Consider the following 19,261-nt stretch of genomic DNA (forward strand, 5'->3'; position numbering starts at 1 on the left):
CATACTTTTTAAAAGATCACAGTCAAGTCTTCACAAAACTCTTTCTTAGAACATCTGTATGAATAAATTCTTGGCTTAAAATATTAATGTATTTAATTTACAAAAGCAAAACCCACTGTGCCTTGCTTATTATCCACATAGTCACTGATTTGATCCTTATTAGCTCTAAGAAATAAAGGCCATGTCTGTCTCCTCTTCGACTTGTATTCTCATTAACACTGTCTAGCAATATTCCTGGCCCAGGCTTTTGTTCAATAAGTGAATGGATATGCTTTTAAGGCAAGTTTTAAAATACTGGACACAAAATTTCTGGAACTACTAGTTCACTATAAAAACAAAGTAAGAAGTACCCATACTGGGAATAAACACAGAAATTATTTTAAATACTTTCTGCAGAAATTTAAATGCTATGCTTGCTTCCTGCATTCTTAAGAATTGTCTAACATAATTCAAATTTCCTGTCAAGTTGGGATCTTTATTATTAAGATATTGTGATATTCATAAACCTATTAAAACTCTTTGAACTGAAGAGGCTTACTGAAAATGTCTTCTCTATCCATTTTCATCAGTGTTTGTGTGTGTGTGTGTGTTTATATGTAGTTGTTTATCGTGTGTCCTTTTTATATATAATTGATTAGTGCGTGTGCACATGTTTTTATATGGGACAATCACTGTGAAAGACTCAAGAGGAGGTGCTCTTTCTACCACGTGAGTCTCTGGGATCCAGTTTGACTCTCCAGTTTACCAGAAAGTACCTTCAAGTTTCTGAGCCCACTCCATGGCCCCGTCTTTTTTAATCTCACCTTTATCCTTCTCCTAAAAATCAAGTGAAACCAGGCAGGATAACATACAGTTGTCGTCTTGCATTTAGCTGAGACAGAACTGCTGTTGAGGCCAACCATGGCTACACAAGAAAAAACAGTTTCCAAAGGAAACAAAAATTAAGTGAATCACAGTAGGCTACCTGAGAAGGGCAACATTATTGATATCTTCGTACACTACCAAGTCAACTGCCTGCTCTTCAAAGAGAATCTAATCTTTTGAACAACACTGTCCAACAGAAACATAATGGGAACTGTTATGTAATTTTAAAAATTTCGAACACTTTCAATATAGTGATCAATATCTAAAATTGATGAGCTTTTCGTATACCTTTTTGATATGTCTTAGAATCATGCCCATACCTTACAGAGCAGTTTGTTTTTCAAACTACTCACAAGAAGCTAGTCGCCACCATGGGGTTCCTAAGCTGCATCTCGAGATACTTTCCTCCTGTCCCTTTCTGAACTCCACATCCTACCAACCTGTAGCTCCTACTGTGTCATCTACATTGTTGGGTCACTTGGTAGAAAAAAGGAGTTCGTTTCAAGTCTGCCTTCTCTCTTCCCTAGCCTATTTTGCTCCCAAGATCTCCTTAATGAACAGAAGTCACGCTAGGTATTAAGTGACAGCAAACTGTCCTTATAAATAAACCAATACTGTACGGAGTGAATGGTATCAGGGTTCCTTATTCCTCTCTCCTTTACTTTGTCTGTGTTTCACAGTTTGAATAAGAACTCTCTGTTGCACTGAGCAATTCCAGAAATAAAATACAAGGAGAGGGTTTGGGATGGAGGACGAATCGTATTCTGGTACCACTACCCACTACTCTCACCAGCCTGAGCGCAGCTGGGGCGGGTGGGTGCGGGGTTGCAAGCATTGAAAGGACCATATGGGTTCCTCTGAGTAGGGCTCTACTTGACTTCCTGAGAGCCTTCCAACCAAGCCACCGGTCAAGGTCATTCCTCGTCGCCGGGGGTTGCACCCCACACGGCGGGCGGCTAGTAGCCCCTGCTCAGAGGGGCTACTTGATGGACGCAGGGCAGGGCCTCACATCTGGGGAGACGGTAGGCCCGACACCCACCAGGAGGAGAGGGCGTCCTCCTCACAATGTCGTCCCTCGGCTCTCCGGTGCGCAGGCGCCCCACCACCACCCGGCGGCGCTGGCCCGGAGGCCCAGAGCCCGCCCGTAGAGCCCAGGCGTCCCGCCGGGCCTCGACACGGAAGCCTCTTCACGCCGGGCCGCGACCCCGCGCTGACCGCTTCGTGACTCTCCTGCCAAGGAGACGCAGTTTAGCCGACCAATCCCAGAGCGAGGACCGTCCTCTTCGGCTACTCGGCCGTTCGGCCGTTCGGCCCTTCGGCTTCTCGGCTCCTCGGCATTTTTCGTGGCCGGGCCCTCGCCGGCTCACCTCAGACCCGGGAAGCCGGTTTCTGCTCGGTGTCTCTTCTTCAGCCACTTCCGGGTCTTCCGTCGTTCCGGAAGCCCGCGAATCCCGGAAGCGGGGCTGCTGCAGCTTCGGCTGGGCAAAGCTCAGCTAGCCCGAGAATGTTTGAGGAAAGGTTCCGCAGACCCCGCAGGTCAGTGTCCGCCCGGAGCGCAGCCTCGCCGCCCGGCTGCGGGCCCGGCAGTCTGGGAGGACGGCAGTGCGACGCTCGCCTGCCTGGGCTGCAGGCCGCTCTGCCTCCTGTCTCTCTGGAAGGAGCCAGTGTGTCTCTTGGTTTCCGGAAAGGCAATAAAACAAATGCAGACTCCTAGTTTTCCCCCTGGTGTAGCGCTGTCACACAAACAGAGCGACACTGCTAGGAGCGAGCCACTGCTTTCCCCGATGCTACTTTTCAGACAGCCCCGAAGTCACCTCCACGCCGCAGTACCTTGGCTTCTTAAACTCAGATTAAAAAATCTCTCGGGGTTCATAATCAGAATGTACATGAAAAAGGCTTTGTATTTCAGTGTGTTGGAGTTTCGACCTTTTTGAGAGCCCATTCACTTAAACTCATTTTTGGTATCTGTGCGCAGATGTATGGAAGGTTTTTTTTTGCGGCACCCTTTGCCAGCTTTTCATGTTGACAGTTTTTTGTAATTATGGGATGACTAAGAGCCCCGACCCCAACCCCCCTTACCAGTTTGTAGTCAAAACACCTTCCAGGAATGTGTGGCCTTTAGATAAACCTGAACAGAATGAATTTGAAGTGGCTGACTTTTCTTTTTTCTTTCTTTTTACTGACTTGATCTCTTTTGTATTACCAATTACTTGTATCCAGAACGATTACAGTTGAAAGACCATGAGCCAGGGGATTTGAAAAAGGAGTCAGCGGAATTACTTAGAAAAAAGGACCTCATTTTTTTCTTTAAAAAGTAAAATAACAGAACATAATAGACCACTAAAATGAAAAGAATTAGGTTCTAGTCCTGATTATAGTTTGCCCCTGCCCAATTTTACCTTTTGGCCTAATTCTCCTCTTTAGTAATTAGAGGTAGCACTCAATCTGTGGTTTGAAAATTGTTCCATAAAAGAACTTTTGTAGAAATTTCCTGGAGCCATGCAGAGGAGAGACAAAGCAAGCCTACTGTCAGCTGTAGTTTAACAAGCACAGCTATTTATGTCTTCTTTTATAACAGTGTCCCTGTTAAAGTTTAATTCATATCTTGGACCAGATGATCTGCCTTTCCTTTGCGTGTAAAAATTCTCTTTCTTAGGACAATTGAACATTTGTATTCAGTATGCATTCACTTGGTCATTCTGGCTTTCTAAAATTAAATATTCCTAGTTTCTAAAATCTGCAAACATGGTAATGCTGCTTCATGTTTATGAAATATTTGTTTCAAGTTTAGTTCTGTCTTTACGATGGGTCATCATTCCTAGTTTCTCTTCCTCTCAGATACTCTTGTTTTTTAACTGCAATTCATTTTTGCTTAATCGATTGGTCATAAAGTCCTTGCCATGATTTTGTTTTACTAATTCAGTTGCTGAATAAGCCTTAAAGTTACGTGCAGTCTTGCTGGTCAACACTTCTCTAGTAAAACCAGGAATCTAGCACCATTTGTTCCTCAGGGCAATAAAGTAATTTTTGAACTGTGAGCCATGTCAGATTTTATGTCTGAAGCAAAATTCACTTAAGATTGCGCCCCCCCACCCCAGTTGTGCAACCAGAATACAGGTTACATGTTCCTCTCTCTTTTCTGTGAAGAAAGCTGCCCCGCTTTTATTTCTTCAGAATGTGAGAGGAAGAGGAGCCTCTACCGTTCCATTTCCCCTTGACTGTGAGCCTGTCACTGTCCCTTTAACACAATACTGTGGTTTTATACATGGTAGTAGAGATAGGGACAAGGATTATATATCCTCTGGCCTTGCTAGTGTGGCCTTTTTGTCTGTCCAGCCTATTTCCTTCAATACAGTGAGAAAGTCTTTTTCTACATTATTTTTTTACTCTGTTTAATATGTATTCCTTTTATCAGAGCTCAGATTTCTTTCCTGAGTGAGCAAAGTAAGATAAAATACCATCCAAGTTGTCTTTTCTTTCTTATTAAAACACAAAAGCCAGGAGCTGAAAAGTAATTCTGTCTCTATCATGTGCAAGCCCTGTGTTCACTGGATGAGTTGGCATGACATCTACCATACACATAAATCTGTATTCATAATAAATGATCATGCCACATTTTTCACCCATATAAGTCTCTTTGTTTAGGTTTGACATTCAATCCCTTTGGCTGATTCTCTGACCGCATGTATAGGGGGAGGGAATGTGGATGGGAGCATGGGTGATTTACCACATTCCTTTAATTTTTTTCTCCATCTGTACTTCTGAAAGCTTGGTTATGAATTTGGTATTTTGAATGATTCCTAGGAGCAAAAATTTGCTTTTCATTTTGTGGAATTACATTTGCTTCAAGCTCAGCAACTACCCACCCATTCTAAGTTTGTGTGTGTTGCAATTTTGTAGTGATTACCAGAAATTTACTGTTACCTTCATCTTAAATTTTTTTTTGATTTAAAGTAGAGATTATAACAGCTACTGTATTATGGTTTCAGGACACAATATAAAGGAAATAGTATATGGTACAATTATGTATCATATCGTAATTTGTTCTGTTCTATGATTGATACCTCTTTGAGGATATTTTCCCATTTTTTTTTGCTATAAAAATTGCAATTAAATCTTTGTTATAATAATTTTCAAGTGATCTGGAACTCTTCTCTTAAGCAGTTTGATTTAAAAAAAATATAAATGATTTGAAGCCATTTCTTCAGGTATTTTATCAGGCTGCTTGTGCATGCTTGGATTGTAGGTTTTCCTGTAGTTGGAATCCCTGCACTTAATACTTAGCCTTTGAAAATAATTCCTTCTGTGGCCTCTGGTGCCACCTGAAAGTATTTATACTTCCAGGCCATTGTCACCTTGTCCGTAGAGGGCACAAGTATAGAACAAGGCTCTGCCACTTCTAGCCCTGTGACTCAACTGTAGTTACTAATCTTTGTGTCCCATTTGTTATTTTTTTCCCTTGCTCCTTTTTCAGCTTTCTCCAGCATCAATGCTCACTCTTACCATGTCTTCAATTGGAAGGGGTTGTTTGGTTTGTCCCAGTTTCCTCCCCCTTCCAAGCTTTGCTATAACACTTCCTGTAAATTACCATTTTTCTTTACAGTTGTTTGTTTCTCCAGTTAACAAAGAATATGGTATAGTAAAATGACTTGTCCGTAGTCTCTTTGTTCCTCTGGTGTACACTCAAACATCTCTTTAGTGTTGCTGCATACTCTCTGTATAATGCAAAAAGAGCAGGTTTCTAAAAGAAAAGACTATGCAAACCTTGCTGCTTTCTTTTTATTAATTGGGTGAGGCTAGATTAAGGTGTTGGAAACTTTGTTTTAAGGTTTAAAATAGCGTTTTAGTTAACTTTAGATACTGAAACAAGTAAACAGTAGCTAAAATAAGCAAGACCTTGGGGGTGAGTGTGTTTGTTTGTTTTGGTTGTGTGTGTGTAAGATCAATTCTAGTCTTGAAAAATCTACCATTTGCTTTTGGCTTCTTCCTCTTTCTAAATGGGAATAAAATACATTTTCCCCCCTCTGGTACAAAGCTTGTCCCTGCTCTCCTTTTTGAGAACTCTGTATTGTTTTTATCATTGTACAATTTTAGAAAAGTTAAGAAAATACTAGAATTTTTATAAGAGCTGTGTTCAAGCTAAAGAATTTGGAGACCTAATGTCCAGAGTTTGAAAACTTCATGTATCTATCTTGTTTGTATTCAAATGAGTATTATTGTGATTTATCACATTGTCTCTCTATGAAATATTGAAACTGAATCTTTCTTTGATAGAGTAACAACAGAATAAGAGCAATTCATGTAGCAAGTTCAGCAGAAGTGGGATTTGACCTTACAAATTTTTGGGTTTTAGGCCTGTTCAGGGTGCTAGAGGTCAGGGTGTTATAATGTATCTCAGCAGAGCTTTACCTATGTTTGAAGTGTTCTCTGGGAATCCAGTAAGTCCCTTCTGATTCATGTCCCATTTGCTAGTATTGATTTCAGTACAATGGACAGTAAATCTGACTACACAAAGAAGATAAAGTAGTAGAACATAGATTCAAAACTTAAGATATACGACTAGAGATTACTCATATAACCTCCAGGTATGAACTTACAGCCTAAAACTTTTAGAAACGTAGAAAGAAATAAAATGGAGTTACAGTTCCATCCATTTTGATCAGTAGAATTCCTAGGATAGTATAGCAGTGACTTTGTCCTACAAAGGGTGTGTTCCCTGTTGCTAAGATGCAAAAGAACCTGGCAGGGGAAGTGGGCATGTGTGGTAACTTAGAGATTAATTGGAATTCAGAGGTTTCTGCTGACAAAGTTTACAGGCCTGTAAATTTAAATGTAGAATTTCTGTAGGCAGTATGCATTGACAAATATGTTTAATGGTAATACATCTAGTACTGAGAGTCCCAGAACAGGTCAATAATAATGTGTATATTGATAGCAGTATTGGAGGAGATGTTACTTGGTATTATAGCTAAAATCCATGTTATCCTCTTAATCATAATTACATTAATATTGACAGGCCCTTGACAATACCCACATTATTATTGATAGATTTCTGTCAATAACGTGTTTTTAAATAAAATATATTCATTCAGAATTTGCACCACACTCAATAAAAGCTTAAAAGTATATCCCGAAAATTTTCTTCTTTCTCAATGAGATAAAATCGTTTGTTATGCTTTTTTTAATGTGATGTTGATGATAAAGGTTTTATTTTTGGCAGTGAAAATATAAAAGAAAACAGGAGTCATTTAAGGCATAATGTTATATGTTGCTGCTCTTCCAAAACCTATTTTCAGGATTTTTTTTTTAAACTGAAAGAAAAGCAGTGTGGCATGGCCCCTGATAAAATTTCAGCAGGGGACCCTTTAATAGTTCTTAGTGCTGGGTCATTTAGTCTTAAACATATTTATTTGACAACTTAGTTTTAATTACCTTAACGCTATTAGGTATTATACTTTTTATTTGCTCTTAACTTTGCCTTTAGCATCTTTCCCATCTATCCTTAAAGTACTAGAATCTGTCTCTAATGTTAATATGTATATCACAGATTATAATTTTTATCACTTTAATGTGACTATTTGCTTGGTTAATAATTTTTTTTTTAGTTTAGTGTGATTTAGAAAGTGAGGGAGAAAAGTATCAGGTTGGGTATTAAAAGGTGAAATAGGATGAAACTTGCCTGGGCATTTTGAAAATTATCAATTTATTATTATTTTAATTCAGAATAATTTTAGTTTTCAGGAGCAAAAAGATTGACAGAATAACTTTTATTTTTGAACCCTTTCAACTTTGAGCCAACCTTTATAAAACTTAGTATCAGTTTAAAAGAAACCCAAAACAGCCGGGCGGTGGTGGCGCACGCCTTTAATCCCAGCACTCGGGAGGCAGAGGCAGGCGGATCTCTGTGAGTTCGAGGCCAGCCTGGTCTACAAGAGCGCTAGTTCCAGGACAGGCTCTAAAAAAGCTGCAGAGAAACCCTGTCTCGAAAAACCAAAAAAAAAAAAAAAAAAAGAAACCCAAAACATTGAAGTATAAAGCTTACCTAAATTGAAAGTAAAGAACCTATGGACTGACCAGTGGTTGAGCATTGGTATTGGTAATCACTGTAAAAGGAGCCTAGAAACTACTGGCTTACTGAAAGTAGTAGAAATTTATTTATTCAAAAATGTAATTAATACCTTCTTTTTATTTGCAAAGTTTTTATTGAAAATAAATTATGTTTTCCAAAAATTTGCTACAGCCTCTAGACCGAAGACGTCCTGGAACAGTTCTCCTGAGCAGCAGTTTCCCTCTCGCTCAGGGAATGCTGCCATCAGGCTGCCCTTCTGAGATGGACACCCTGTTATGTCACTTCTGGGTGATCAGCATGCCTACAGCATCCCTGCAGCATCCTTAACTGCCGAGGTGCTTTGTCCACTGTGGCCTAGTCCGCGGTCCAGCTCTCATGAAAGGCCTCTCTGCTTCCATCCTAGCAGATGACTTACCTCTTTGCTGCCAGGTGACATATGAAAACACACTGATTAACTAACCAAGGCTACATTCCAGCAGCTCCTGCTGAAATCGATCTCCAGGAGTCCCAGCGAGACCATAGCCAGTTCACATCTCAAGCCTTTTGCACAGCCTGTTCCTTTGTCCTAAGTAAGAAAGATACTTATCTTTCCCTCTGAGGAGTTTTGTGTCCCTGTTCAGTATTTTGAGATTCTTTCGTTGATTCGGGGATCCATGGCCAGTTTTGATTTACTAAAACCCTGTTGTATTAGACAAGTATGGGGAAAAGGAGGGGGGAAGTCCACTGATAATAAATATTTAGATCAAATCCCTGCTACCTAGGAGATTGCCTGGCATTTATATGCCCAATGAATATTAGTTAAATTGAATAACTATTTGTCAGAGAATTAGAAGTCACTAAAACACAGACTACTTCCATTATGTTGAGAATGATTTTATGTGATTTAAAGGCATTTATGGCATTTTTCTGTACTTCACGCCTATTACGGGACAAATCTTATTATGCTGCAGTGGAAGGAAGAGGATTCTATAATCAGATTAATTGAACTTGCAATTATATTTATTTCATCAGTTTCCTCTCCTGGGCACTGCTCTTGTCTAAAGCTAGTATTCTGAAAGATCTGTGCCTGCCAGAATAGGGAGTGGGTGGAGCTGGGCAAGAGGAAGAACTGCATATACTATTTTGTTGATAAACCAAGGATTAAGTACTTGAACTGCCCGTGCCCTGCCCTATGAGACAAAGTACCCCAAAAGCAGTTAGTACCATGTGTTCCTGAGGTTTCTTCATTTCCTAGTCACAGGCCCAACCGTGTTGATGGGGTTAAATTGATGAGTGTGGTAGTACTGATGGAACCCAACCCGATTCTCTAGCAGTCCTCTTATGTGATCTTCCAGAGAGAGGCAAATTGTCTGTGAATAAGCCTTATGTCGGCCTTCTTGCCTGGCTCTCACAGAAGCACAGGTAATGGTGATACCATGTTTACAGTTTCTCTGCCACAATTACATGTTAATGATGGAGTCAGTATTTCCTGTAAACAAATTCTTTTGACACAGGTTAAGGCATTATTGTGAGTAATAATGAAGATTGCAGTCTTTTCAAATGAGATTTGCCAAAATCAACTTGTAGTCCTTTTCTTTTATGCCCGTCCTTAGCCAAGGTAATAACGACGTGGTAATAAGACTTCTTTATAGTTTCCAAGCCACTTTTCTAGCATTATCTAGGTTAATCTCAACAGTCCATTGTAGTTGCTGTTATTTCCTTTCAGAAGAAGAGTCTGAGGCTAATGAATTTTTTGATCACATAGCAAGAAGGAGACAGAGCTAGAACTTGAGCCCAGTCAAGTTTGACTTTGCTTTCCTGTCCACCACAGTTGTCTGAAAGGGGGTAGAATATAGGTGAGGCACTCCATGCTGACAAACTGTGGAGTGCAGTGGACAGTGTTTGCTCTAGGTTTACGACTAAAACAAGGCACAAACTATTAAAATCTTGGAAATAAACTCTAAAACAAAACTCAGAGAAACAAATTATTCATCTGGGGAAGCAAAGGCTGAGGAGCGGTTTAATAATAAGTCTTTTGGTCTCCTAAGAGCCTTACCGAGGGAGGAGAGTGAGCCCAGCTGTTCCTAATCTACACTGGGGCCAGGCCTAGGGAGGAAAAAAAGCAAAGAAAAAATGTTAAACTATAACAGAAGGAATAAGAAAGAATTTTTTATAGTATTGTTAAATATTGGATCTGTTAGACTGTGTTAAGTCTTAAGTCTCCTTTCCTGGCAGTCATTAAAAATTCCTCTTTACTACATGGTCTCAAGTATGATTTCTCTAGAAAGAAGGATTTTGAAAAAGATTATGTGTCTGAGAAACTATTCCCTGACAACTCACTAAGTATCAGGGAAGCACTGGAGGCCGACATATCTTCCCGACTGTCCAGCTTCTCACCTAGTGCTTTGGCCTCTCTCTGCCATCTCATACAGCTTCACAGTGCAATTTCATGAGCAGCTTCTGGAAGCAGCCAGTGTTCGTGGTGAATTCTAGAGTGGCGAGAGGAAGATCCTTATGTCCTCTAATCTGGAACTCCATCAACCCTAGTTTTTAGAGATACGTAATTAGCACTGGCCATGTAGAGCAAGCCTCACATCTCATCTGCTCCTTGGCTAGGAGCGCTGCCTCTCCAGTTCAGCACTGGGGAGCAGGTATGCAGTGAATGGGGCAAGCAACCATGTAGCTTTGTGTTAGCTGATCAAATAGTGCTAGTTTGTTTTTCCTGTTAGTACATAATGTTTTTTTTTTTTTTTTTTTTTTGATTTTTCGAGACACGGTTTCTCTGTGGCTTTGGAGCCTGTCCTGGAACTAGCTCTTGTAGACCAGGCTGGCCTCGAACTCACAAAGATCCACCTGCCTCTGCCTCCCGAGAGCTGGGATTAAAGGTGTGCGCCATCACCGCCCGGCATCCTGTTAGTACATAATGTTAGTACATTAGGGAAAATATCACCTAGTTCTATTTACTTGATTGCTTCTCTTTTTAGGACTTGTATGATACCCTTATGTGAGAGCCAGGAAATGTCTTTTTCTCTGAATTCCAAAATCCAATAATGATCAGGATTTTTGTGGAATCAACAATGGCCTTGAATTTCACAAGGACTACTTAATAGAAAGAGACGTGCTGAGTCAGTGAGGTTTATACCAGCTTTTACAGATGAAGTGATGAAAACCAGCTAAAATGAATGACAGGAAGAACATACAGTATTGAGGCATACAGATGATAGGAAGGAAAAAAAGATGAATTTTGCTTTGAAACTGACTAACCCAGACGTTCTCAAAATCTCTAGAGCACTTATGAGAAACGTGAACTGTGGAGGTCCCATTACATATCTAGTAGATCAGAATTCTTAAGAGTGGAACTCAGCATTTAACAGATCCTGTGAGTGGTTCTGATAAGCTCTCAAATTTGAAAACCACTATAATAGAGAGACAGGGAAGGAATAGAGTATGTAGACTACACAAAGACAGAGACATGTATCTTTCGTATACATTTTCATATCTCTTATCAATTGAAAAGTATGAAGATCAGATTCTTGTTATAGTGAAAGCTGAATTCATTGTAAGGAGATATGGACCAACAGAAGTTTGTATCACTGCCTTCCTCGTTTAGTGTTTAACTAGATAAATTTTATTAGAAATGCCTGGACTTACAAAAATCTGCACCCAAACTCTCGGTCCCATGTTAACAGAATAGCCACCAAGGCATCTCATAGAAACCTTTGACTTTGAAAACTGGTTGCATATATTCATGTATTTCTCATGTTAGAGCACTGAGTCCCCATCCAGTCATTTTTTACTCCGCTCAGTTATTTAATTCTTGTCAAATGGTGCCAGAAAAAGACATTCTTTTTCTTTGTCCCCATTGATAGGTTTATAACTTACACCACCATTAACTTCTCACTAGATCAACCTAACAACCTGTTCAATGGTCAGTGTGCTTCCAGGCCTCAGAGCCAGCAGAAATCTATTCTATGAGTGGCCAGAGCAAGTGTCTACAGAGCAAATCTGATTAGCTTTTCACTTAGGAGTGTTGACTGAATCCTGTTACTTTCCTGGAGCTTCTATCCTAGAGCCTTTAGGATACGTCTCTTGCTTTCCTTTGCAGCTTTCTGCTTCTTCTTGTGCTTCTGGCTCTTCAGAACACCCAGGGCCTTCTTAGATAGCTCCTTGCCAGGAACCTGTTTCCAGAAATGTGGATGGAGGGATAGTGTCCTAAATTTCCCCTTGAAAATCAGTTACCCCATCTGTTTGCCTGTTTTTATAGCATGCCCTTACAGTCCCCCTCTTTGAACCTAGGTCACAACTGTCTCTCATCCTTCTATATATCAGAGTCTCCGACACAGCTGATAAATAGCAGATGGACCACAAATATGGTTGATTAAATAAGAATCTGTTTTATGGTAATTGGAAATCATTTTTAAAGTTATCAGGTAGAATTTGTATGTGCTATCCTAAGCTTTCATTCTGTTCATTTATTCATTCATCAAGCAATTCTAAAATGTCTTTATGTACCAGGAACTAGGTGCCCTGATTCTACTCTGATAATACCCAAATATTCTTAGCGTCATTGCTTACCATGTAGTAGAGGAAATAGACAATTAGAAAGTACATTGTGTCCAAAGTATAGAGGCCAAAAAAGGAAAGTGGGATGCTAAGGGAACCCCAGAAGGGCATCAGGCAAAATTAGAGCCAGGAGGAAGTGGTGCTTGAGCCAGTACTTAGGTTTTTCAGCTAAAGAATGGGGACACATGCTCCAAGCAAAAGAAGAAGAAAAAAAATACATGCTGTGAAGTGGCAGGCGTGCTTTAAAAAGGAACTGGGGCACCTGTTTGGAAAGACTTGTGTTCCAGAATGACTCCAGGGTGGACAGTGTCTGATGGGTCAGAAGGGAGATAAAGTAACTAGAAGTAATCCCAGTGGAGGGGAGAGCAGCCAACTTCTTTAGGAGATGGCTTCTAGCAGGTAGAGAGTGATGGTTAGGTGAGAAAATATTTGGGACAAAGAGTTGACACTCATTGGCAATTAGACTAGATTAGACTAGATTAGATTATTTTAGTGAGTGAGAACAGGCCTCTCTTCTGTCTCTTTTTATTTTTTTTTTCCTCATGGTTTATTTTTTTTTATATTTAAAAATTTCCATCTCCTTCCCTCCTCCTCCCCCCTCCCTCCCCTCCCCTCCACCCATACCTCCCCTCCCTCCCTCTCAAGGCCAAGGAGCCATCAGGGTTCCCCACTCTATGCTAAGAACAAGGTCCTCCCAACTCCCCCCAGGTCCAGGAAGGTGATCGACCAAGCTGAGAAGGCTCCCACAGAGCCCGTCCATGCAGAAGAATCAGAGCCCAGAGCCATTGTCCTTTGCTTCTCAGTCAGCCCCCGCTGTTGGCCACATTCAGAGAGACGGGTTTGGTTGCATGATCCATTAGTCCCATTCCAACTGAAGTTGGTGATCTCCCATTAGTTCTGTCCCACCATCTCCATGAGTGAACGCACCCCTCTCGTTCCTGACTTTCTCCCTCATGTTCTCGCTCCTTCTGCTCCTCATCAGGACCTTGGGAGCTCAGTCCAGTGCTCCAATGTGGGGCTCAGTCACCTTCCCCATCTGTCGCCAGCTGGAGATTCCCTCACGGTCCTGACTTTCTTTCTCATGTTCTCTCTCCTTCTGCTCCTCATCAGGACCTTGGGAGCTCAGTCCGGTGCTCCCATGTGGGGCTCTGTCATTTTCTTCATCTATCGTCAGGTGGAGGTTCTATGGTGATATGCAAGAAATTCATCAGTATGGCTATAGGAACTGGCCTTTTCAGGCTCCCTCTCCTCAGCTGCCCAAGGAACTAACTGGGGGCGTCTCCCTGGAAACCTGGGAACCCCTCTAGGGTCAAGTCTCTTGACAACCCTCAGGTAGCTCCTTAAATTAAGATATATGCTTCCCTGCTCCCATGTCCACCCTTCCTATATCCCAAGCACCCCATTCCTCCGAGCTCCCCCCTGTTCTCCCCTTCACACTTTTCTCTCCCCATCTTCCCTTGGCCCAGTCTTGCCCAACCCTCAAGTTCCCAATTTTGCCTGGTGATCGTGTCTACTTCCAATATCCAGGAGGATTACTATATCTTTTTTTGGGAGATCACCTTCTTATTATCTTCTCAAGGATCCCAAATTTATAGGCTCGATGTCCTTTAATTATGGCTAGAAAACGATTATGAGTGAGTACATCCCATGTTCATCTTTTTGGGTCTGGGTTACCTCACTCAGAATAGTGTTTTCTATTTCCATCCATTTGCCTGCAAAATTCAAGATGTCAATGATTTTATCGCTGAGTAGTATTCTAGCATGTATATATTCCACAGTTTCTTCATCCATTCTTCCACTGAAGAGCATCTAGGTTGTTTCCAGGATCTAGCTATTACAAATAATGCTGCTATGAACATAGATGAGCATATGCTTTTGTTGTATGATTGGGCATCTCTTGGGTAGATTCCCAATAGTGGAATTGCTGGGTCCTGGGGTAGGTTGATCCCGAATTTCCTGAGAAACCGCCACACTGCTTTCCAAAGTGGTTGCACAAGTGTGCATTCCCACCAGCAATGGATGAGTGTACCCCTTACCCCACAACCTCTCCAGCAAAGGTTATTATTGGTGTTTTGGATTTTAGCCAATCTGACAGGTGTAAGATGATATCTCAAAGTTGTTTTGATTTGCATTTCCCTGATAGCTAGGGAGGTTGAGCATGACCTTAAGTGTCTTTTTTTAATCCCCTTTTCTTTACTGTAGCTCCCGGCAAGTATGAGGCGAGGATCTCTTGAAGTAAACGTGCAGGAGAGCTCTCTACCGCCTTGTGGGTAGGCTGCTGAGTCCAGAAGGAACCACAGGAACAGGTGGAAAGGTGAGTTCTCCCTCAGAAGGAGAATGCCCTTTTTATTGGAGAGTCATTGCTCATGTCTGGTTTAGTGCAAGTTGTCACCAAGCAACCTGTATTATTCAAGGCTCATTTTGCTTCCTGTGTTTGAACTTGTTGAGCATAAGGTCTCTGCCACTAATTCAATCTAGGACACATGAGCAGCATTGAAATTCACTTCTTGAAAATGTCTTGTGTTGTCAGAGATAGTCCTCATTTCAAGAAGTACAAATTTGTTTTAGGATGTTTTCAGCTGTTTTACTATCTAATAGATAACATTTAATGTCTACCTTTAAATAAAGTTCATAAGATAATAACATTTGAAGAGAATTGGAGGGTCATTTTTTGTCTCTAGCCTAGTGGTTTGCATGGTGAAATAACCAAGGTGGAGGGAGGATGAGGTAAAAACCCTGGTTTCAGATCCCATGACCCAGTGACAGCAACTGATGTACCCAAGATCCATGCCCTAGTGTGAGCCTGGATTCTGCATTTTACTGCTCTGGGCCTCTCAAAGGCTTGAGATCGTGTTTAAGTTTGGTAGACTGAAAATTCACTTTACTGTGTTTATTTTTCCCCTAGCTTTATTATTATGCAATTGAAAAGGATTAGATATATGAAGTAAATATTATGATGGCCTCATATATGTATACATTGTAAGATTAGTATCGTTATTAAACATTACAGCTCATCGTGTGTGTGTGTGTGTGTGTGTGTAGACACAATCATAGCCATCTTCAAATATGCATGCTGTCTTAGTAACTGGAGTAGCCATGCTGCACAAAAAGTTTGGAGAATTTATTCATCTTCTAACTTAGAATGTGCATTTGGTGAGAAAGTCTCCCCATTTTTACTATTACATGGCAATCACAAGTTTACCCGCAGCTTCCTAGAGTTCCACATGTTTAGATTCTATATGAAAGTAGGTGAAGCAAAGGACTCACTTAGACACTAAAGCTAATTTGGGTTTTGGCTCGAGTTTGATGGTTCATTCATTGGATGTAAGAGATCTCCACTGATCTGTTTACCAACTGCTGCAGTGATGGGCTTTTCCCTGCCACATTAGAAATCATAAATTACTTCTGAGGCTTACCTACTGAACTACTGAACTAATATCAATTAACTTTTTAGAATTCACTTATTATTTTGATTCTCCTTTCACATCTCTTTCTTTAATTGTGTATCTATGAAATTATTATAGTATGTGTCTTTACTCATGCTTTTGATTAAGTACTTTACAGTGTAAGTATCCAAAACACACACTAGTATTTTATTAGTGAAATGTAAGTATATTTGAGAAAGATTAAGTGACTACTTGAAAAACACACCCTTGAATCCCATAAAAGCACTGAAAATCACAGTGTGGTCTTGATTTAACCATCTATTGCTGTGTTCTATGCAGATTATCCTTCTCCATTTGATATGTTACTCTGCCTCATTGTTAGTTTCAGGATTTTAATCTGTCTGACAGAATATCCAACCAAGGGGTATTACGTAGAGGTATATTTCTCAATCAGTAAATAGCTGTCTTCCTCATCTTGCTCTTTTCTCTCACCTCCTACCCATGATTCCCTTGCTGAGAAGGGGTAACAGGTGGGGCATGAAGCAAGACATAAAGGAAGAAGAAAAGAGAGGTTCTGATTAAAAAGATTGCGCTTTCCCACTGTAAACAGCTTATCCCTGTGAGCCCCGCAGCTGAGGCAGTAAGAGAACACTGCTGCTGCTTGATGCTCCCTAACTGTCTTCTTCCTAGACAGTTCCAGAGAAGACATGGCTGCCAGAGAGGAGAAGACGAAGAGTGCCAACAGAGTGCTGAGGATCAGTCAGCTGGATGCCCTTGAACTGAACAAGGCTCTGGAGCAGCTCGTGTGGTCCCAGTTTACTCAGTGCTTTCATGGATTTAAGCCAGGGCTCTTAGCTCGCTTTGAACCAGAAGTGAAAGCATGTCTGTGGCTTTTCCTATGGAGGTTCACCGTCTACTCCAGAAATGCCACTGTGGGGCAGTCAGTTCTGAATATTCAGTACAAAAATGATTTATCTTCCAACCCAAGATACCAACCACTAAGTAAAAATCAGAAACTGTGGTACGCTGTGTGCACCATTGGGGGTAAATGGTTAGAAGAACGATGTTATGATTTGTTTCGAAACCGTCATTTAGCATCTTTCGGGAAAGTCAAACAGTGCATGAATTTTGTGGTTGGACTCATAAAATTAGGTGAGTTGATAAACTTCTTGATTTTCCTGCAGAAGGGAAAGTTTGCAACTTTGACAGAACGCCTCCTTGGCATTCATTCTGTATTTTGTAAGCCCCAGAACATGCGCGAAGTTGGCTTTGAGTACATGAATAGGGAACTTCTCTGGCATGGTTTTGCTGAGTTTCTGATTTTCCTGTTACCACTCATCAATATCCAGAAGTTGAAAGCCAAATTGTCTTCCTGGTGCATACCCCTTACTGGCACTGTTAGTGACAGTGCGCTTGCCAGCAGTGGCAAAGAATGTGCTCTATGTGGAGAGTGGCCCACAATGCCTCACACCATTGGATGTGAACACGTGTTCTGTTATTACTGTGTTAAAAGTAGCTTCCTATTTGACATGTACTTTACCTGTCCTAAGTGTGGCATAGAAGTGCACAGTGTGCAGCCACTGAAGTCAGGAATTGAAATGTCAGAAGTAAATGCTCTTTAGAAACCAAATTGTTTCCTCTGAGGGAAAATGTATTGTGTGTCCTTGGTATTAGTCATCATCATTGTCGTATGTAGGTGTCTTTGAAAAGGCATGTGCTGCTCAGCCACTGTCCTCTTCTTTTCTAAGAGCCACTAAATTCTAATCACTGGAAACTAAATGATATGAGAGAATCTTATAAATCTTCAGGTTATTTTTTTAAAATCATCTATTAAATTTTTTAATGTCAAGAATAATGGGAAATTTTTGTCAGATGAATACTGAGAATGACTAAGAATGCTTCTTCATAGAAAAGGTCGAACTCTAAATATAAAAGATTTTTGAGACTCTGAGATGAGTATGCATTTATTTTCAGAAATGACAGAACGTCATAAGCCAACATCATAAGACCCTGTTATGTTAAAACTTCAGGTTCTAGAGTCTTGCTCCTACCTGAACTTTTTCCCTGAAGTCAGTTTTCAAGAGGTTCAGCCCCTAGCTGCAGACCCCTTCAGAGTTGAATTCTTATATTCAGAAGGTAAAAACGTGCTTAAGGCAGCATAGAAGCGAGGTTTGGGGACTATGGGACAGCTAGTCTGAAGAACACTATTTCCTAAGTCTATATCTTTGGTCTCACCAAGTGTATTGGTAATTTTGTGAAATACTGGAGGTCTTGTGGGTACTAGGGTAAAGTAGCAATGCATGTCAAGTAACTTCTTCTCTCTGAAGAATCACTAAATGAACCCTTTGTTAAATAATATGAAAATATTGTTGCTGTTTTTAATAACTTTGCCAAAATAATAGTACTTATATCAATTTTGTGTCTTTACAATATGCTAGAATCTAATTAGTTCACATGTTAAATAGTATCAGTGTACTTTATATATTATAATATATATATTATATATGGAAATTAACAAATTGGCTTGTGTTGATCGGTCTCAAGTCTTAATTAGAATATATTAAAAGATGGTTTTTAAGGAACAAACCTAGAAACATGACTTTATGACGTGGTGGACTGGTGGCCATCTGTGTTCATACTTCACTCAACACTTAAGATGCTGATGCAGCTGGAGATACAGCAATGAACAGGAAAAGTAGCTTACTCAGGATGTCCATCCACCTAATGCTGAGTCAGTGCAGCATCAGTTTAGTGTAGGCTAGGCGAGGTGCTTCACAGTTTGAGAAGAATGTATCTAAAATTTATCTTTTTTCTCTTATAAAACTTTGTTGTGAAAAACTGAAAATTCAGGATAATATACAATTTTCAGATATAAATAACAACATGTATTCTCATGTATTTCATTCCCCGTATTGAACATGCATTTCTTATTTCAACATTCCTTAGCTTTGTAAGGCAGCTCGGCGCTGTCTTCTTTCTCATAGAAAGAAATGACGCAAATTGTTATTCAGGACTCCGAGTTCCCACTAGATAAAGCAGCAGAGCTGGCCAAGATGACCCAGTGAGGAAAAGCACCTGCTGCTGAGTCACACATTCTGAATTTGATCCCCAAAATCTAGATGATAAAAGGAAAGAACAATGTCTCCCGACCACAACGTATGCACTGTGGAGTGTGTGTGCATGTGTGTGTGTGAGAGAGAAAGACAGACAGAGAGAGACAGAGAGAGGAAGGGAGGGAGGGAGAGAGAGAGAATGATCTCCAACTCAGATTGTTTTGGGTAAACTGAAAATAATTTGCTGATATACCAAAGTGAAGAATTCAAGACAACTCCTCCTCCCATCTGGGCATAGATGTTCAGTATCTTTAAGAAGGCTGGCGAGATGGCTCGGTGGGGTAAAG

The 19,261-nt window shown here is 40.6% G+C and overlaps 1 protein-coding gene across 2 annotated transcripts; it reads left to right on the forward strand.

Annotated features, from left to right (window-relative positions):
• Positions 1-2,218: 2,218 nt before the first annotated feature.
• On the forward strand, positions 2,219-18,740 carry Pex2 (peroxisomal biogenesis factor 2). 2 transcript variants are annotated; one of them, XM_038348132.2, is made up of 3 exons: positions 2,219-2,400; positions 14,678-14,789; positions 16,552-18,740. In XM_038348132.2, the coding sequence occupies exon 3, from the start codon at positions 16,569-16,571 to the stop codon at positions 17,481-17,483; it is 915 nt and encodes a 304-aa protein (XP_038204060.1). In that variant the 5' UTR covers positions 2,219-2,400; positions 14,678-14,789; positions 16,552-16,568; the 3' UTR covers positions 17,484-18,740. The 2 variants fall into 2 exon arrangements, with proteins under 2 accessions (XP_038204060.1, XP_038204061.1); XM_038348133.2 differs by having other exon boundaries at positions 16,556-18,740.
• The last annotated feature ends 521 nt before the right edge of the window (positions 18,741-19,261 follow it).

Source organism: Arvicola amphibius, chromosome 11, assembly GCF_903992535.2.
Source record: "Arvicola amphibius chromosome 11, mArvAmp1.2, whole genome shotgun sequence".
NCBI lineage: Eukaryota > Metazoa > Chordata > Mammalia > Rodentia > Cricetidae > Arvicola > Arvicola amphibius.

Coding starts and splice junctions, on each gene's coding strand:
- Pex2 (XM_038348132.2), top strand. CDS start 16,569: ATGGCTGCCAGAGAGGAGAAGACGAAGAGTGCCAACAGAGTGCTGAGG.